This window comes from Beauveria bassiana (genome assembly GCF_000280675.1).
Source record: "Beauveria bassiana ARSEF 2860 unplaced genomic scaffold BBA_S00003, whole genome shotgun sequence".
NCBI classification, from domain to species: domain Eukaryota; kingdom Fungi; phylum Ascomycota; class Sordariomycetes; order Hypocreales; family Cordycipitaceae; genus Beauveria; species Beauveria bassiana.
Window position 1 is genome coordinate 846,630 of NW_007930838.1, and position 16,238 is coordinate 862,867.

The 16,238-nt window shown below is 51.8% G+C and overlaps 5 protein-coding genes across 5 annotated transcripts; 1 reads left to right on the forward strand and 4 right to left on the reverse strand.

Moving 5' to 3' along the window:
• Positions 1-325: 325 nt before the first annotated feature.
• On the forward strand, positions 326-1,294 carry BBA_01496 (Ribokinase, bacterial; the record flags this gene model as incomplete). Its single annotated transcript, XM_008596593.1, has 1 exon — positions 326-1,294. The coding sequence occupies one exon, from the start codon at positions 326-328 to the stop codon at positions 1,292-1,294; it is 969 nt and encodes a 322-aa protein (XP_008594815.1).
• Positions 1,295-1,394: 100 nt separating this feature from the next.
• On the reverse strand, positions 1,395-3,156 carry BBA_01497 (uncharacterized protein; the record flags this gene model as incomplete). The annotated part of the gene is made up of 3 exons (XM_008596594.1): positions 1,395-2,180; positions 2,248-2,312; positions 2,397-3,156. The coding sequence occupies 3 exons, from the start codon at positions 3,154-3,156 to the stop codon at positions 1,395-1,397; spliced, it is 1,611 nt and encodes a 536-aa protein (XP_008594816.1).
• Positions 3,157-3,507: 351 nt separating this feature from the next.
• Positions 3,508-4,555, reverse strand: BBA_01498 (ubiquitin-conjugating enzyme; the record flags this gene model as incomplete). The annotated part of the gene is made up of 2 exons (XM_008596595.1): positions 3,508-4,435; positions 4,494-4,555. 2 exons carry the CDS (start codon positions 4,553-4,555, stop codon positions 3,508-3,510), a joined length of 990 nt encoding a protein of 329 aa, XP_008594817.1.
• Positions 4,556-5,354: 799 nt separating this feature from the next.
• On the reverse strand, positions 5,355-7,746 carry BBA_01499 (nitrate assimilation regulatory protein nirA; the record flags this gene model as incomplete). Its single annotated transcript, XM_008596596.1, has 5 exons — positions 5,355-5,922; positions 5,980-6,330; positions 6,392-6,708; positions 6,779-7,492; positions 7,588-7,746. The coding sequence occupies 5 exons, from the start codon at positions 7,744-7,746 to the stop codon at positions 5,355-5,357; spliced, it is 2,109 nt and encodes a 702-aa protein (XP_008594818.1).
• A 1,185-nt stretch (positions 7,747-8,931) lies between these two features.
• BBA_01500 (DUF1014 domain protein) lies at positions 8,932-9,739 on the reverse strand (the record flags this gene model as incomplete). The annotated part of the gene is made up of 2 exons (XM_008596597.1): positions 8,932-9,433; positions 9,588-9,739. The coding sequence occupies 2 exons, from the start codon at positions 9,737-9,739 to the stop codon at positions 8,932-8,934; spliced, it is 654 nt and encodes a 217-aa protein (XP_008594819.1).
• Positions 9,740-16,238: the final 6,499 nt, after the last annotated feature.

Genomic DNA, 16,238 nt, shown 5'->3' on the forward strand with positions numbered 1-16,238 from the left:
AGGCTGCCCATAAAAATTGGCCCTTTTCTCTCAAAAGGGCAATTGGAGGGGCAGCAAAATCCATCATGAAGGCGGGGTTACCTCCAAAAAAAAAAAAAAAAAAACCCCTCCAAAGCTCGTAATAACAAAAACTGACGACAAGTTTTGCCTTCTCCCCATTTCTGCGCAATCTCTCTTGTCCATTCTTTCTTCTTAAAAGTCTCTTCCCGTTTGCGGGCCAAATTTCCGTTCCCGTACCCGTCCCAAACCAAAGGGCAAACAAGCCTCACCTCAAACGGTCCCCCATCCCCGCCGCCCTCCCCCGCATCCCGCCCGCCCGCCCGCCATGGCCCGTCCGCGCATTGTCGTCCTCGGCTCCCTCAACATGGACCTCGTGTCCTACGTGCCGCACCACCCGCTCCCGGGCGAGACGCTGACCGCCACGTCCTTTTCAACGTCGCCCGGCGGCAAGGGCGCCAACCAAGCCGTCGCGTGCGGCAAGCTCTCTCGCTCCTCCAGCTCCTCCGCCTCTTCTTCCTCCTCCTCAGCCTCCGCCGACGTCGCCATGATTGGCGCCGTCGGCGGCGACACCTACGGCGCCCAGCTCCGCGACAGCCTCGGCAGCTACGGCGTCGACACGACCGGCGTCCGCGTCCTCGACGACGCCCAGACCGGCGTCGCTCTCATCGTCGTCGACGAGCCCTCGGGCCAGAACCGCATCATCCTCTCGCCCCAGGCCAACCACGCCCTGCGCCCCCACCACTTTGCCGAGCTGCCCGCGCCCCGCCCGGACCTGCTCATCATGCAGCTCGAGATTCCCTTTGATACCGTCCTGCAGGCGCTGAGCGCCGCGCGCGAGGCCGGCGTGCCCGTCCTGCTCAACCCGGCCCCCGCGAGGGAGCTCCCCCGGGAGGCGTACGCCGGGCTGGCCCATCTCGTCGTCAACGAGACCGAGGCCGCCATCCTTTCGGGCGGCAAAGAGTCCGACCTCGACGACCTCGAGGGTCTGAAGCGCGTCGGCGCCGTCTTTCTCCGGAAAGGCGTGCGCAACGTCATCATCACCCTCGGCGGTCGTGGCGTCTACTATGCTACTGACAATGGCAAGAGTGCGCTGGTCGACGCTCTCAAGGCAAATGTTGTAGATACCACCGCTGCTGGCGATACATTTGTTGGCTCCTACGCTCTGTCTGTCGTCAACTCAACCGATGTCTTTGACATTGATACCGCCATCAGAGCTGCCAACAAAGCCTCTGCCATTACTGTATCGAGACGAGGAGCCCAAGTATCCATTCCGTGGAAGGACGAGCTGCAGTAAGCAAACAAAAGAATGAAAAAAAAAATTGAAAAAAAAAATGTTAAAATAGAATCCAAATTCAACTTGACTGAAACTACTTCCTAATTGATGCTACAATACTCTAGAACCATGCGTTCCAATTCCAAGGGCCTTGCGCAGATCCATCTCCCTCGGTCTTGGGTATGTTGATAGATGGTGTCAGAGTCCTCCAGATTCCTGCCGCAAATGACTTCTTCTTCCTTAGTGACCCCGACGTGCACGTTGTGCCGCTTGTGTTGCGGCTCCAAGATCGCCTGCTTCGTAGCGAGCCCATGTTTGTGGCCGGCTTCAGCTCTCGCCTCTCATTACCATAGTCGGGAGATTGCACATGCCTGCACGACTCCGAGAGACGGTTTGCAGTCATTTTTTGGCACATTGTCTCCATGGAGATGGCTGGTCGATGCATGGGGTCTCGGCAATTTGCCTCTTGCAGTTCTTCAGCCGCATTGTCGCCATGCTTGGTGCTTTGCTGAATTCCAGCTCTTTCCGAGTCTTTTATCCTCTGCAACCATTTTGCAACCACATCGGCTTTCCAGTGCCTTTGCATGGCAGACTTGATGCTTTCAAGTGAGTAGATAGGTGGTGGTGACCATGCGGATCCAACGTTGTGTTGCTTCAAGGCACCAACTGCAGTTGTTTCCAGTTTCGTGCATCGTTGAGCCACGCCAACCAGTATCTCATGGCCAAAATAGTCTGAAAATGCGGAATGGCTGTATGTGACTTTTACTTTCATATATGGCATCTGCGAGTCTCCTAGCTGGCTCTCTAGATCGGCCATCAATTCGTCTGATTTATGTCTCCGGTGTGCTTTGCTAACGCGTCTTGCAATCAACTCCGGGTTGATGCGAATCTGTGCAAGTATGAGGGTCTTTGAACCAGCATATAGAATTCTGCTCTATTAGCACTGGACAATCTCCTCGTATAGCACGACTTACGTCGGAAATGCCTGCTCGTGAAAGACTTGCAACACGGCAGTCCCTTTCACAGGGAGCACCTCGACCTTTAGATCATGAAGGCATCCATGCTTGAAAAATAAATCTATCTGTATTAGTTGAAAGCAGAAACAGAACAACCAAAATGTTACCTAAATGATGCTCGTCCTCTCTTGGTTGAGCTAGCTTGGCACCAGTCCCATCCGCCGAGTACGCATGTGATAGAATGCCAGACACTTCAATCGCTGCCCATACATGGACTTGACCAAAGTAACGATTGTGGCCGTTTGTATAGATCGAAATGTGAGGAGATAACACGTGAGGCAAGATGCTGTCCATGCTGATTGTGCAGCTGGGAACGTCGGTTGACGATGAAACGTGTCGTACCACGCTTGAGGTGGACCGTGTGCTAGACATCTTGCGCTCGCTGCATCCGCCAGAGACAAAAGAATTCCAAGAGTTGGAGTTATCGGAAGCGCCCGAGTACGTACGACTTGCTTCCCTCAGCATCTCCTCCGCCTCTTCGGCCGGGCGAGGAACCTTCCGCTCGCTCTTCTCGTCCGGCATAGGAGAAAAGCGTGCTGCCAATGCCATGTTTGGGGTAACCGAATATGGGCGTGGTGGAATGTCCCGTGGTTCTTCGTGGTCGACGAGTTGCGATGATAGAGCCCAGAGACTCCGCCGCTTCGAGATATTGAGGTGATTGGCACTGTGCTTCTGCAGCGGATGGATAAACTCTTGTGCCGGATAGACGGGATGTTGATCATAATTACCGCCCCTCGTGTGGGTTGTTGAGTTTATCTGCTTAGAGATCCGTAAAGGGCTTGGGCGGTCGTTTTCCATGCGGGCGTTGGACCGATTCTCTTGGCTGACGCAAGTGGAAGTAACGTATGGCGATAAACCGAGAGGCATGGTGGTGATGAGATAGATGAATAGAAAATGACGGTCCAAGAGTTGTAAAGAATAGCAAAGCTGTGGTGAATAACATAAAATGGTCTGAAGATGTTTGGGATTGGTGAATGTTGCAAGAATGAAAATGCTGTTCTCGGCAGGGGTATCTATTTGCTAATAATGCTACCATAATTGTCGTGATACGGTATAAATGGCAGGTATTCCTTCCAAATGCCACTGTTATCCAAAGACGTGATGAAACAAGGCAGGTGCGCATGGAGCTACACCGAGGTACCCAGGGTGCGAAGGAGGTTATCCTTGATGGACTCGGCTTCTGCTTCTTCCATGGAGAGGAAGCGAATCTGATTTGGGTTAGCCAAACGAAACCATTAGGAGGCTCAGCTGCAAGGAAGCAAAACTTGCCAGTTCATCATTTAATGTGGTGCCGCCGTAAAGAACAGGCTCCGACAGATTTGTCGCGACACCTTTCTTCACCCTGTCCTCCCAAACACCGTCCCAGTTCCACTCGCCAGGCTTCCTGGGGACAGCTTGGCTGACGGGTTTCTTGTCGCCCGCCGGCTTCTTGGGGCTGGGCGTCGCAGGGCCGCCGTCGCGGCCTTGCTTCTCGGCCTCGCCCTGCTTTGCCTGCTGCTTCCGCCGATGCGTCCTCCACGCGTGCCACGCACCGGGGTTTCCGGCGGCATCCAGGGGAACCGCGTCCAGGACCTCTGGCTTGTCGAATGTGCTCTTTATGTATTTGAGAATCTGGTATATGGACACGACAGCTCGGTTGGTCTGCATGTAGGAGGGGCCGGCGCCGCCAGCAGCACCAGGGTCTGGACTCGTAAACATGTGAGTCTGCTCGATTATGGGACTTGTTGGCGCGGAGAGATTGGCCTCGGCGCTGCGGCGCACCCTGCCGAACCATTCCGGGAATCCATGCCGCAGGCTAAAGCCTCCTGGCGGCAGTCGTTCGTCGTCGGTCGCGCTCACGGTTCCATTCTCTTGTATATCGGTAGTGTACATATATGTCGTAAGAGGCGTGATGAGGGGGTGAAATATGTCGGTCGCAAAAATAATCATGGGGGCTCGTTTTGGGTAGGAATCGGGGAACAAAATTTGGAATCTGAGGATGGCGGGAGCGTAAGGTCCTGCAATTGTTAGCGCACTCAGTTCCCTCATGCCGTGGAACGAGGTCGTATTACCGTCGCGGACGAACAAGACGGCAGACCACACGGTCGAGTCATCCGGTGTTAATGTTACAAAGACGCCAGAAGGGCAGGCCTGCTTCAAGCCAGTGCTGGTCGGCACCGTTAGCCATTGATCAGCGAGTGTTTGGTATTGCAGATTGGCCGTACAATTCAGAGAGAAGCTGCTGCTTCCGCAGCGCCGGTAAATTCGCCAGCCTCAATGCTGACATCTTTGTAAAAAGAAAGAGGCCAGAAGCACGTAATTGGTGCCGCTGATCGCAGATGAAACTCCCGGGAGTGACAGCTTAGCTGACGGGCGGTGAGCCTAAAGGTGGCGCGTTCTGCCAAGTGCTTTGGTGGGGGGTCCAGGTAATGAAAAAGGATGGCCGCTTATTCTCCTCCAAGCAATAGAAAAAGTATTACAGTTAGCTCAGTATAGTGAGGATTGTTCACAAAATTCATAACCGGTACTACCTACTATTGAATCAGCAAGAATATCAGAGCAACATATATCAACCACGTAGCGGTACTGACCTCAAGATCGAGAAGCCGTTAAGATACCCGCCCAACCGCCTAACTAAGCTGCTAGCGGTTTCCGTCTTGTTTCGAGCCCTCCCAGTACTTTCATTCTCACAAGTCATTTGGTTTCTCCAGATGAGATGATAGCATAGGCACAGTGGGCAGACCTAGTTTGTCTCTAGCGAAAGGGGCTGTAGCTAGTCATTTCCACCAAGCCGCATTCAAACTGAGCCAGTGGGGATCTGGACTTCTGTAGAACTGCTACAGAAGTCCAATTGCGCATCGTTTATAGTGGCAGCTGTGGTCCTGTTTCTGCACTCGTGAACCAATCCTCAAGAGAGCAGCTGCTCTTAGCATCATGGGCTGCTCATAAATTTCCGCTCATAGATTTCTACCATCCACTCCACTATGCATGACAATGAAATCACAATCAAGTTGGCTAAGCACAGAAAACAGTATGAAATTGGTGTTCGTGATAGCCAAGCGCCCGACAAATCACGCGTCCGCAAGCTAACCAACTTGCTGTATGGCTAGTTCCTCGTACTGCTTAATCATGTTCCCCAAACGCTGCTCCTCTGGAACATCCGACATGTTCACTATATTCAGCGGATACTGTGCCTTGACATGCTCCGCGCGAGCTTGTTGCACCGTGGGTTGCTCGCTGCGTGACGTGCAATACTGAGACACAATGTCGAGGTCCTCGGGTGCCATTTGGCTCTGAAGGACACGCGAGATGGTTGCGCTCATGAAGTAATTTTTGCCCTGATCGTGAAGGCCCTTGGCTGCGAGTATCAATGTGCTCCTCTTGTCTTCCTGTGATGCCAAGTCTGTCACAGCGCCGGGCGATTGACGCTCGGCGAGTGCGTTGAAAGAAAGGACAGCTAGGCAGTGCAAAAGAAGCATGTTGCCGCCGTCGTACCCATTTCTAAGGTAGTACAATCTCAAGATGGTTTCGAAGCAGATCTTGGAGTGTACTAGCTGCGCTTCGGCAGCAAGGCGCAGGCTCGAAACCGGAGAGTCGCCAAGCTCGGAGATGAGGAGCTGGCAAATGCCCGACATGATGTTGTGATACCATGTACTAAAAAGCAGGTCAGTAAGAATCGGAGCGGTCTTCATTCTACATCATGGCACGTACTGTATACCCATGTGCAATGGGAAAACGACTTGCATAGGTGAGAGCTGCGGTGGCAATGCCGAGTACAAACTCATCATTTTCTCGAATGCTCGAGTGTACATCTGCCGGCACGTCGCTGGATCGCTCTTCTCTTCCTTGTTGAAAAGCTCATCTGCGACCGGACGCAATATACACCAAATGTCAAATTTGAACTTGGTCCAGTGAGGATAGTTCATGGGAATCGTTTTTTGATTCGAAGGGTACTGCAGAAGAAATTCGCCGTACCATTCCGGATTGGTGTCTGGGTCGGGGAGGGGCGCGGCCGGCTCGTATTGCAACGGCGAGGGTGTCATGACATGATAACACTGGAAACTAATCATTGTGTTAAGAGCAAACCTTTTTCTTTACAGTGTTTGGTGAAAGTTTGACGTACCTGATGCAATAATACAGACCCCACGCAGTAAAATCGCGGACAATCTGAAGGCTAGGGTCCGTTACCTCGTCAGGTAGTTTGAACAAGCCCATCTTATACGCCATGGCGGAAGCTTGTGCACCATAGGAAAGGCCGACTTTGTCCATTGAGTAAACGTTGTAGACAAGGTTCATGATCAGGCCAGCCTGTATGGTAGTGACCGAGTCAGGCTCAAATCGGTCCATGTCCCAGAGCCTTCGCGCTTCAGCAAAGAACTTATAGCCCAGAAAATGCGGATTCCAGTATTCTGCTCGATCAGGAAAGGGCAGATGAATCAACTAGAAATTACAGTGGTGAGCAACGAAAGATGTGAAGAAAAGGACATGGACGTTGACCGATTGAACTTACACATGCATGAGCCAGTATGGCATGAACGAGCAATGAGGAGCAAAATCGAGGACGCCCCGCGTTCAAGTCGTCAAGGAAAAAGTCCTTGTGAAAAAAGGGAAACGCTTGATATTCCGTGAGCAGATAGACATGTAACAGAGCCCTCATAAGCTTATCGTCAGTACAGACGCTTGTCCAGTGGGAGAATTCAGCGCCAGTGATTCGAGAATCGGCAATCTGAGCCACAGCATACGGCCTAAAATATTGCGGCTGCTGAGTCTCAATCAGGGAAGTTGCTGCTGCTGCTGCGTTGCGGTCTGGCGCCAAAAACGCCGACTCAAACAGGGGCGACTTGAGGTACGCATTTCCCGGCGTGCGTAGCGCTTCTGGCATTTGCCAACGAAATGGAAACGTGAAGCGAAACTTTGACTCTGGGTGGACGCAAAGCTGGAGCAGCACATCGCCGCCCTCGAGCTGTCTGGCGACAGCTTCGGGATCCTGCGCGTCGCGCAGATGTCGGACAATCGAGAGCGCCTCGGTGTCCTCTCGGGTCTGCAGGGCCGATATAATACGCTGGAGAGACTTGTGCGATTTCCGGAGTCGTAGAATCTCTTCTTGGGCCTCTAGATGCTGCCTCTTCAAGGATGCAACACCAGACTCCCCGACCTCAGCACGGTAGGTGCACGGCCGTTTGTTGCGAGTACACGCGCGACAGACTGGCCGCTCGCCATCACACTAGAAAAGAATCCCGGCCAAACTAGATTAGCACGTTTTTCATTGTTTTTTTTTTTTTTCGGGGGTAAATTCCCCCGGGAGTTTGACAAGCTAACCTTGATTTTGCTTCGCCGGCAGTTCTCACATGCCACTGAAATGATGGAGCGTAACCGTGGGAGATAATCGGAAACTGGTGGTGGTGGTGGTGGTGGTGGCGGCGGCAGATTGCCACCACCCCGAGGCAGGATCGGACGGTAAGAAGCTCGTTGCGACATGCCGAGTACCTAGAGTCGGTGGTATAAGTGAAGGATGAGATGCGGTTTACGATGGTGAGTAGTACAGAGAGCAATCTATCATCATATCACATCGGACGGAAGTTGTGCCGCACAAGCAGCCAATCAGCAAAAGGTTAGGCGTGCCACATTTGTGTGTGAGCGCTTATTTACCCCTATATCTCATAACAACACCTGCATCATCGTATCACATCAAGAGGAAGGTGCTCCGGACGGAGCAGCCAATCAAAGAAGCAATTACTACAGCCTTGTTCAGTTATACACCTCGTAATGCACCACACTTGTGCGAGCACTATACCCCCTATAATAAATTACAACGTCGCGCATCACATAATCTTTCGATCTGTGGCTCTGCATATGTTAGTCGTACATCGTCCACGGAACGCAGGAGCTTCAGACCGGTCACGAGCCGTTGTGCTGCAAAATAACGGATAAGTGGCAATAACCTCAACTACGCGAGCATCACCAGCTTTTCAAACAGACCTATAAGTTAGTAATATGTCATTAAGCAGACCCCTTAGCCCCTAACGAACAAGAAAAGCATTCGTACGATGTGGTTAGTCTACAGTATTGCACGCTGTTAGGAGACCGGCATGTAACTAGCGAATAGTCCAGTACATCGACACTACCACATATACGAATACGGAGTGTAATAGATCAGACTCAGGCAATGAATCACTATTTCATCAGCTGTTGATGTCTAAGACACAGTTTCTAATCCTGCAGCTAAAAACAAGCAATTCATTCGCAACAATACGCAAATTTAGGCTCCTAGTGCCCATTGTCCTTGTCCTTGTGTCTAGAGTGGTATTTACTGCCCGAGTTTCTTTTTTTCGGGTGGTGGAGTTTCCAAGTAAATGACCAAGAAGGGTTAAGATGGAATTTTATAGGTTTCGATTTCTGCCCACCTCGTCGGAGGGCTACAACGGCGATTGTCGTAGACCGAGAACAAGAATTTGCAGTCAACTTTTCGTCATTGAGGGATATTCTCCATCTCTTGTATTGAAAATGATGCGCGAGGAATAGGCAACTAATCTAAGCACAGCTTTATTAATTTCAATAGCCCTTGCCCGTTTCTCAATTCTCTAATCCCAGATTCAAAGACGGACAACGCAACGAAAAAAAAAGAAGAAAAGAAAAAAAAAAAGGTTCATGAAATGCAGCCGCTCAAGCACCAAGGCGCTTCTCAATCTTGCTCTTCTCGTTTTCACGAACTTCGCGAATGTCGTCTCTCGTAGCATTGTAAGCGGCCGTGACCTGGTTAAAGGGGTTCTCGGGGCTCTTTTCAAACTCCTTGCGGATGCGCTGCTTGCGCTGATCCAGACGCAGACCCGTGCCGCTACCGTCGGCCTTCATCTCGTCCAGACGGCGCTCCTCGTACGCGCGGTAGGCAGCGCCAAAGCGCCTCTCGGGGTGCGTGTCAACCTTGCCATCGCTGCCTCCGGCAGTCAGCGACAGAGCGTCGAGCGCATTGTCGATGCCGCTGGCGTTGAGAGTGCTGGGCCCGTCATCGAGCTGCGACAAGTCCAGGCCGCGCGACTTCTTGACGGCCGTCTTGGCTTTCTTGGGTTCGGCACGGCCACCGATATTTTCCTCTTCCTCCTTCATCAAAGCATCCTTCTCGGCCTTTTTTCTCGCGGCCTCTGCTCGCTTGGCTTCTTCGGCTTCCCTGAAAGTGGCAAGGCGCGTCAGTCAACCGTCGGTTTGGTGCCTGTCCGTAACACGTAGCGCTGTCTCGCAGAGCGCACCATCTCGTCGAGGGCGAGCAGAGTAGCCCAAAGAAGGAGATGATGGTCAAGACAGGGTGTTGCACGTTTACTCACTTCTTCGAGTTATTCTTGGAACCCTTCTGCCACTTCTCGTCCTCGACATGCTCGCGATGAGCATCCTCGGCGGCGCCCTTCTTGGCCGCAGCTTCCGCCTTGCGGGCATTTCCGGCCACCTTTTTCGCGTTTTCTCCCTTCTTGCCAGCCATATTAAATGATTTCCCGCGCTATCAATGTTGTGACACCAATTCTTAGAAGCTGTCTTGTGTCTCGTGTCGGATAGCCGTCGTGGCGCTGCCGTGTGTTTGGTGGGGTCGGCGGGGTGAAGCAGACGTTTGATGAGCCCGGTAATCGACAATCGAGGCGGTCGAAAAGGTTAACCAAATTTTCGATTCTAGGAGGTTGGATGTTGATAGCCAGACGAATATGCAGCTTCTCGGTGTGACTGTGACTAACCTTGGTAACTGCGGGTGTCTGCCTTCTTCTTTTGCGGGCCAAAAGCCTTTGTGCCTGCATTACGTCAGGCAGCCGAGTCCACAGAACGGTGTAAGCTAACGTGTGAATAGAGGCATTGCTCGGCCATCCGAGCAAATTGAACATTGTTGAAAGTTCATGCAGAGGTTGCAACAAACATCAGTTTGAAAAACGATTTGCATAATCTTCAAGTCTGAGAAACGTGCGGATGATTTAACGTGTGTAATTTCAGCCTGCCGCCAGGTTACGAATAAGCGGACAAGGGCTCCAGTGGTCAGTGCAGCTTGACTGCAAGTCGCCTCTTTTTCCAAGCGAGTGACCTCGACAAGTCGGCAAACAACTGTGCAGCTGTGGGAAAAGACATTTGAGTCACTGGGGCTGTTCGAGCCTGCAGGAGGCATATCAGCGCCGCGTTTTTGTTGGTGCGACAGTCGTCGTTTACTGTCTGGCGCATTTGCGGCAACAAGCCTCCTCGGAAAAAATAATTTTGAACTGTGAGGCTCCAGATTTGCATCACGCGGAAGCTTGCATGGTCTTTGCTGTATCATGATGCCTTCAGGCGCATAGAGCCCCCATTCACCTACACACGTCCAGTGACGGCGCATCGTGGCCGCTCCAGAACCCGAGACAGGATGAATGCGGTGAGGAATTGCCGGGGTTCGCGGCGTTGCATTTGAACAGGGCGTATCCAGATGCCGTTGCATCCTCTGTCAATTGAGACGTGTAAAACGGCATGCGCATCGGGCATTCGTGCTGGCCAGGGCCCCCAACGATGGCGGCGCGGACGACATAAGCATTAATTTAGGCTGCAGATGACAGTCTTATCCTCGACTCTGCCTGCAGATACAAATTGAATCTTTTTCCTTGTCCACCGCCACATCGCCCTCTCCGGTTCGACAGCAAGGGTCAAGTCCACCTCTGTCGGGCTCCATGCTACACAGCGTCAAGCCTGTCGCCCGCATACCCCGGCAACCCATCGATGCATCGTTCGTTTCCGCCGAGATAATCTGTTCCAGGCTGCAATGCTGGTGGGATTCTGTTTCGACGGGTTTGCGATGTCTTGTCTTCTGTTCAGTCAGTACGGAAATAGCTCGACAGTAGCGCCCAGCTGAATAGGGGATAAAGGACCAGCCAGGGGAGGGTTCACCATGACGCCATTTTGTCGGAGGCGCTTTCCACTTGAACAGATGAAAGTTGCTTTTTCTAGCTGATACTGACTCGACGAATTTTCCTTTTTTTGATTCTTTGATCCGTTTTGGGGAAAACGTGTGGCGGAATCCGTGCCCACCTGATCCCTCTCTGTCGTGTGCGGATCGTGCGATTGACAAGGGATTGAAGAGTCATCGATGTAAATCGCCGACTGGTCACTTATTCAAAAATAATCAGGTGTTTTCTCTGATTGCCCGCCTCATTATCAACAAAAAGTGAGATGAAGGTGGGGGGCCGTCTCGTTCCGGACGCGGATCGGTATAGCTTTCGGAAACGCACAGTCAGAACACAGAACTCGACGGGACGACAAACACGGGGGGAGGCTGTGAGGATAATTCCCGTTCTAGTAACCTCCGGACGCCGGTCTGGTGTTGATGCTCATCACTCAGCCCCGGGACGGCCTGGTAATCTTGGTCCAACTTTTTTTTTTAGTCGCGAACCACGACGGGGTTCTGCCGCATCTTGGCGGCCATGATGAGCCTTACTTTTCATCCAAAGAAATGTGATACATCAGGAGCAAGTGACGCAAAGGCGCCCGGCTCAGACCCCAAATTCGAGATTGCCAAGCTCGAAATTATGTCATCTCAACGGTAAGTCGAACCCGAGGACGCCAGACCACAGCCAAGGGAGAACTCCATACGTGGCGCCGCGCAAGGTGTCAAGGTGTAGTACATGAATGAGGAGAAACGTCGGCACGCCAATAGACCTTGTCGGGCGATGCAATCAAAGCGGCTCGGGGTTGGCCGGCAGTTTGCCGGGGAGCACCTCGTAAAGCTGCAAGATGATCCAGATTGTCCCACCTGAGAAGCGCTTGTCGTTAACCCTGCCAGTCGTCAGCACCGCCAGAGGCAGATTCATTTGAGTTGATCCTTCCACCGCCTCAGATATGGCATAATCTCGGTATGCTAGATGTTTCTGCGCCGCCGTGCTCACTGGTTGTCCATGGTGTTACTTCAACAGCCCCAGGCGAAAGCAGGAAACTCTGTGTCGCATCTCAACGCTTCAATATGTGGTCGATCTTAAACTAAGGCAGTCACTAACAATATTTGACTGCAGCCGTAACTATGTTGACCGTGTAATCCGTTCAGATGTACGGGGTTTTAGCACCGAAAGGGGGGCCGTGGGCTGATGTGCGCAGCCAGAAGGAGGGGGTGGCATAAAATGGGTTTTCGTCGCAAGACCTGCTGTCATTCGCTCGGGGATTCAGGACTCAAAGCCCCGGAGTGTGGTGGTCCTGCACTGGCCGCCACGCGGGACTGAGATTGGCACGGTTGGACGTGAGGGGGAAAAGAGACATACACGGCCCGGTCCAATCAGTTGCAAAGATGCAATGCATGCATTCGAGGCCGCCTATCCGTACACGTTTCAGCCTTCTTTTTTCTTTCTTTCTTTTTTTTTTTTGGGGCCAAAACGTGGGACGCTGCCTCTTTGCGGCGCATGTCTCTTGGCCATTTAATCTGCTGCCAGTATTAGTCAAGGGGTAAAACGAATTCTCAATTTTACCTACCTTGTTCGACTCTGCCTCCCCCCTGTATATCTAAACGGTTGCTGACGTATGTTCGCCGATGATTAGCCAGGTACAGGGATCATACAAGGCCGACAAACATGGAAGGCTTATCGTATTGTCCGCATAGCTTGGTTGTCAGGTGATTGCGACTCGCCAGGGTAAGCTTTCACCATTGCATAATCGTGCTTGGCTGCAAATAAGGGACGCAACTGCGAACGGCCAAGGTAGTTGAGTAGCTATTCTCGGACAAGGACCAGCCCCCTCCCTACCTTGTTACTGGTAGTCTGTAGATACGAAGTACACTGGGGCAATCAATGTCGTGTACTCCGTGTTATGTCGATGCCGGCATTATCAACCGCCAGTTCCCCGTGTTGGCCAAGCTCATCGTGGCACTTTCAAGCCAGTGTCTCTTTTTGATTGATTGCGCCGTGTCTTGGATTGGTGGCGCAACTGGAAAGTACTCTGTCATTTCGATGAGAAATTTGAACAAGCTGTTTCTTGCAATGAATGTGCCAATCGCAAGGTGTTTTCTGCCACCGGCCACCAGAACAAGCAAGTTCTAGAGTCATCACGGCGCAAGTTGGCAGGTATCCTAGTAGCTAGGACTAATAATTGGTGGTATTAATATTGCCGGTTCTGGGAGCCAGCCAAGTCTCACGGGCCACCACCCACATGGCGTCTTTAATTCTGGAGAGTCCCATCCGTTGTGGCTCCGGAAGGCGAACCGGGAAGCCGGTGAACATTGGGTCCCCATCTCCTGGGGACGCTAGGCTTTGGAGCTTCTGGATGTCGATTGGACAACTTCGCTAGGGTGCATCAGGCGTTGATGACGATTCAAGAGTCCTTTTTGGTGCTTGACTCCTTGGTCGTGGGCTCTGGGGCTCGACCCTCTTCCGCCAAGAGTGGAGGAAGGGATTGCTATCCGGGAGTCCGTCGTGGAACTCGTGGGACCTGTTTTTTTTTTTTTTTTTTTTCGTAGATGCAAGTGGGTGCCGAAGAAGCATGATTGCCCTAGAGAGAGACATAGAGAGAGAGAGTAAGAATCAGAGAGTTGTGCTCAGTCAATCAGAGTGTCGGACAGAGACACCTCCAACAGGAGTCGTCCGTGTAAATGTTGGCACCCACCTCATCCGACTCATTAATTGGCTCATCTTGAACCTCCGTACGGTACATATGCCCAAGGAGGGGCCAACATGATCACGAGGTAATGTGGCGGTGAGGAGGTTTAGGTATGCTTGGGAAACAACATGCTGCGTGAGTGATCAGGCAAGTGGCAAGCCGTTTGATCCCTTGCAGTCGGGACAAAGTCATGACTGTGTGAGCAATAAATAGCACCAGAGCCTGCAATGCGATACGCCGGAAGAGAGATGGAAAGAAAAGACCTGACGATTGAGAGACGTCGGCGCAGGTTCCCGCGCCATCTCTTGCATGGCCAGTGGGGAGAGGCAGCAGACTAATGATCCGAGTGGCGCCCCCTTTTTTTATTGAATTCAAAACGGCGCGCGCTGGGACGGGGGACTTTTCTTTGCAAAGAAATGAGAGAGAGAGCGAGAGAGAGAGCGAGAGAGAGAGAGAGAGAGTGGACAAAAAGAGAAAAAGATCGGATCGGTCGCGCGCGCGCGCGGCCGCCAATGCAACTTGGGGAAGCTAACTAGTTACTTAGCTTGCCGACCACACTGTCGGTATTTGAGGAGGGGGGAAGGTCCAGGCCGCGCGCAACCACTGACGACTTCTGCGACGCTGGGTCTGGCTCGTGGGCCACAACGGCGCATCTTATGCAGCGCGGGCATGGGCATGCATGTGCGCGATGCCGGGTCGCATGACTTGCAGCAAGAAAAAAAAGGGCTGCCCGTTTTTTTTTTTTCTCATCAGGGATATTGAGTGGCCGAAAAGCAAACTTCGTCTCGTCCCTGTTTGCGCCCCGCGCGCGCCTCCCCTCCTCCTATATCGTGACACTTGCCCAGAACAACACGCGATAAGCCTTGGCGGTCAACCAAGATGTGTAGCAGAAGCAGCAGAAGCAGCAGCAGCAGCAGTAGCCACGCTGATGGCCCAGAAAGGCGTCGTACCGACTGACCCAGGGGTTGGGGGCTGTGGGCTTTATTTTGACAGTATAGGTGGTCGCTACCCGTACCGTTGCGCGGCTTGTGCTTTTTTTGGAAGAATTTTGCGTATCACAAACAAAACCACGTTGTGTTAATATCAGTAACTGATAAAATGGCCCCCTTCGATGGGCTTGTATTACCCAGCCCAATATATTATAGGCCGTAGATCCCGGGGGGCTGCTCCGTTTGCATCACCCGTTTTTTTTTTCTTTTGAAAAAACATTGTAATAAAACGGGCAACTCATAGGAAATCACCAGAAAAAGAAAAAAAACGACGATACTCTATCCGTATCCGTACATCATCAATGTCTGAGAGCTGAAACAATATTTGTCCATCGACACGTCAGGTACTCGGCATCTGGGTAGACTAACTATATAACAGGGTTCAAGGATTAAGAAATACGCCTGTCAAAAGTTGTCAATGAGAAACAAAAAAGTGTCAGCCAAAGGACCTGCAATTGTTGTATGACTAGCAAAAGAAAATAAAAAAGGGGAGAGAAAAAAAATAAAAAAAAGTGCGACGTGATATGCGATTTTCAAAATTTAAGACGTCAAAAAGATTGAAATTGATAGACTTGAGATGCGGGCTTCATTGTGCGATACAAAGAGTCTGCAGGTTGTCGCCGATCGCTCCTTCCCCGTCCCCCGGTGAGGCAAGGGGTGAATTGATACGGTCGCGTGCTCCGGCAGGCAATACATAGGAAAGCCTGAGACTTTGGACGAACTGCTGGGCTCTCTTTGTGACTACTCATTCTTCTTTAGTTATTCGTTTTTTCTTGGACCCCTCCCCCTGTCACCCTTCTGGCAGGATAAAATGTTGTTGCAGAATATACAGACACCCTCCTCCCTTGCGGTCGATGCTGTCCGTAACTCTCTTCATGGTTTCTTCTTTTCATTTTTCTTTCTTCCCCCATCCGTGTCTCAGCAGCACAGGGTGCTACGAGAGGCGGTAAAATGACACGAGAGAAAATGGGTTTCAATCTCGACTCATGCTGCTGCAGTCATGGCTTGGAGCCCAGGGTTGCCTCGTGCGTTGTACAACATTTTTGGATCCCGGCTGTGGATCTCGCCAGGATTGAGGATTGACAGCGCAGAGTGGCTTTTTGCCTGTTTTGGGAGCACGCGGCTGGCTGCTTGGACCGCCGCCCCTTTGTCTTTTTTTTTTTTTTTTTCTTTTCCTTTCTCCTCGTCTCTGCTGCGTGGGCAAGTCTACGAGTTGATATGCCTCGTCGGAAGTCATGAGATTTGACAAGGCCCAGCGGGCCGCGGCGGCCAACCGAGGAAACCAAAAGCAAAAAAGAAAAACAGTCTGGCAAAACAATAGGTGGGGGAACAAAGGGACGGAGAAAAGAGAGAGACAGAGAGAGAGAGAGAGAGAGAGAGAGAGTAGTGTGTGTGTGTATGTGTGTGTGT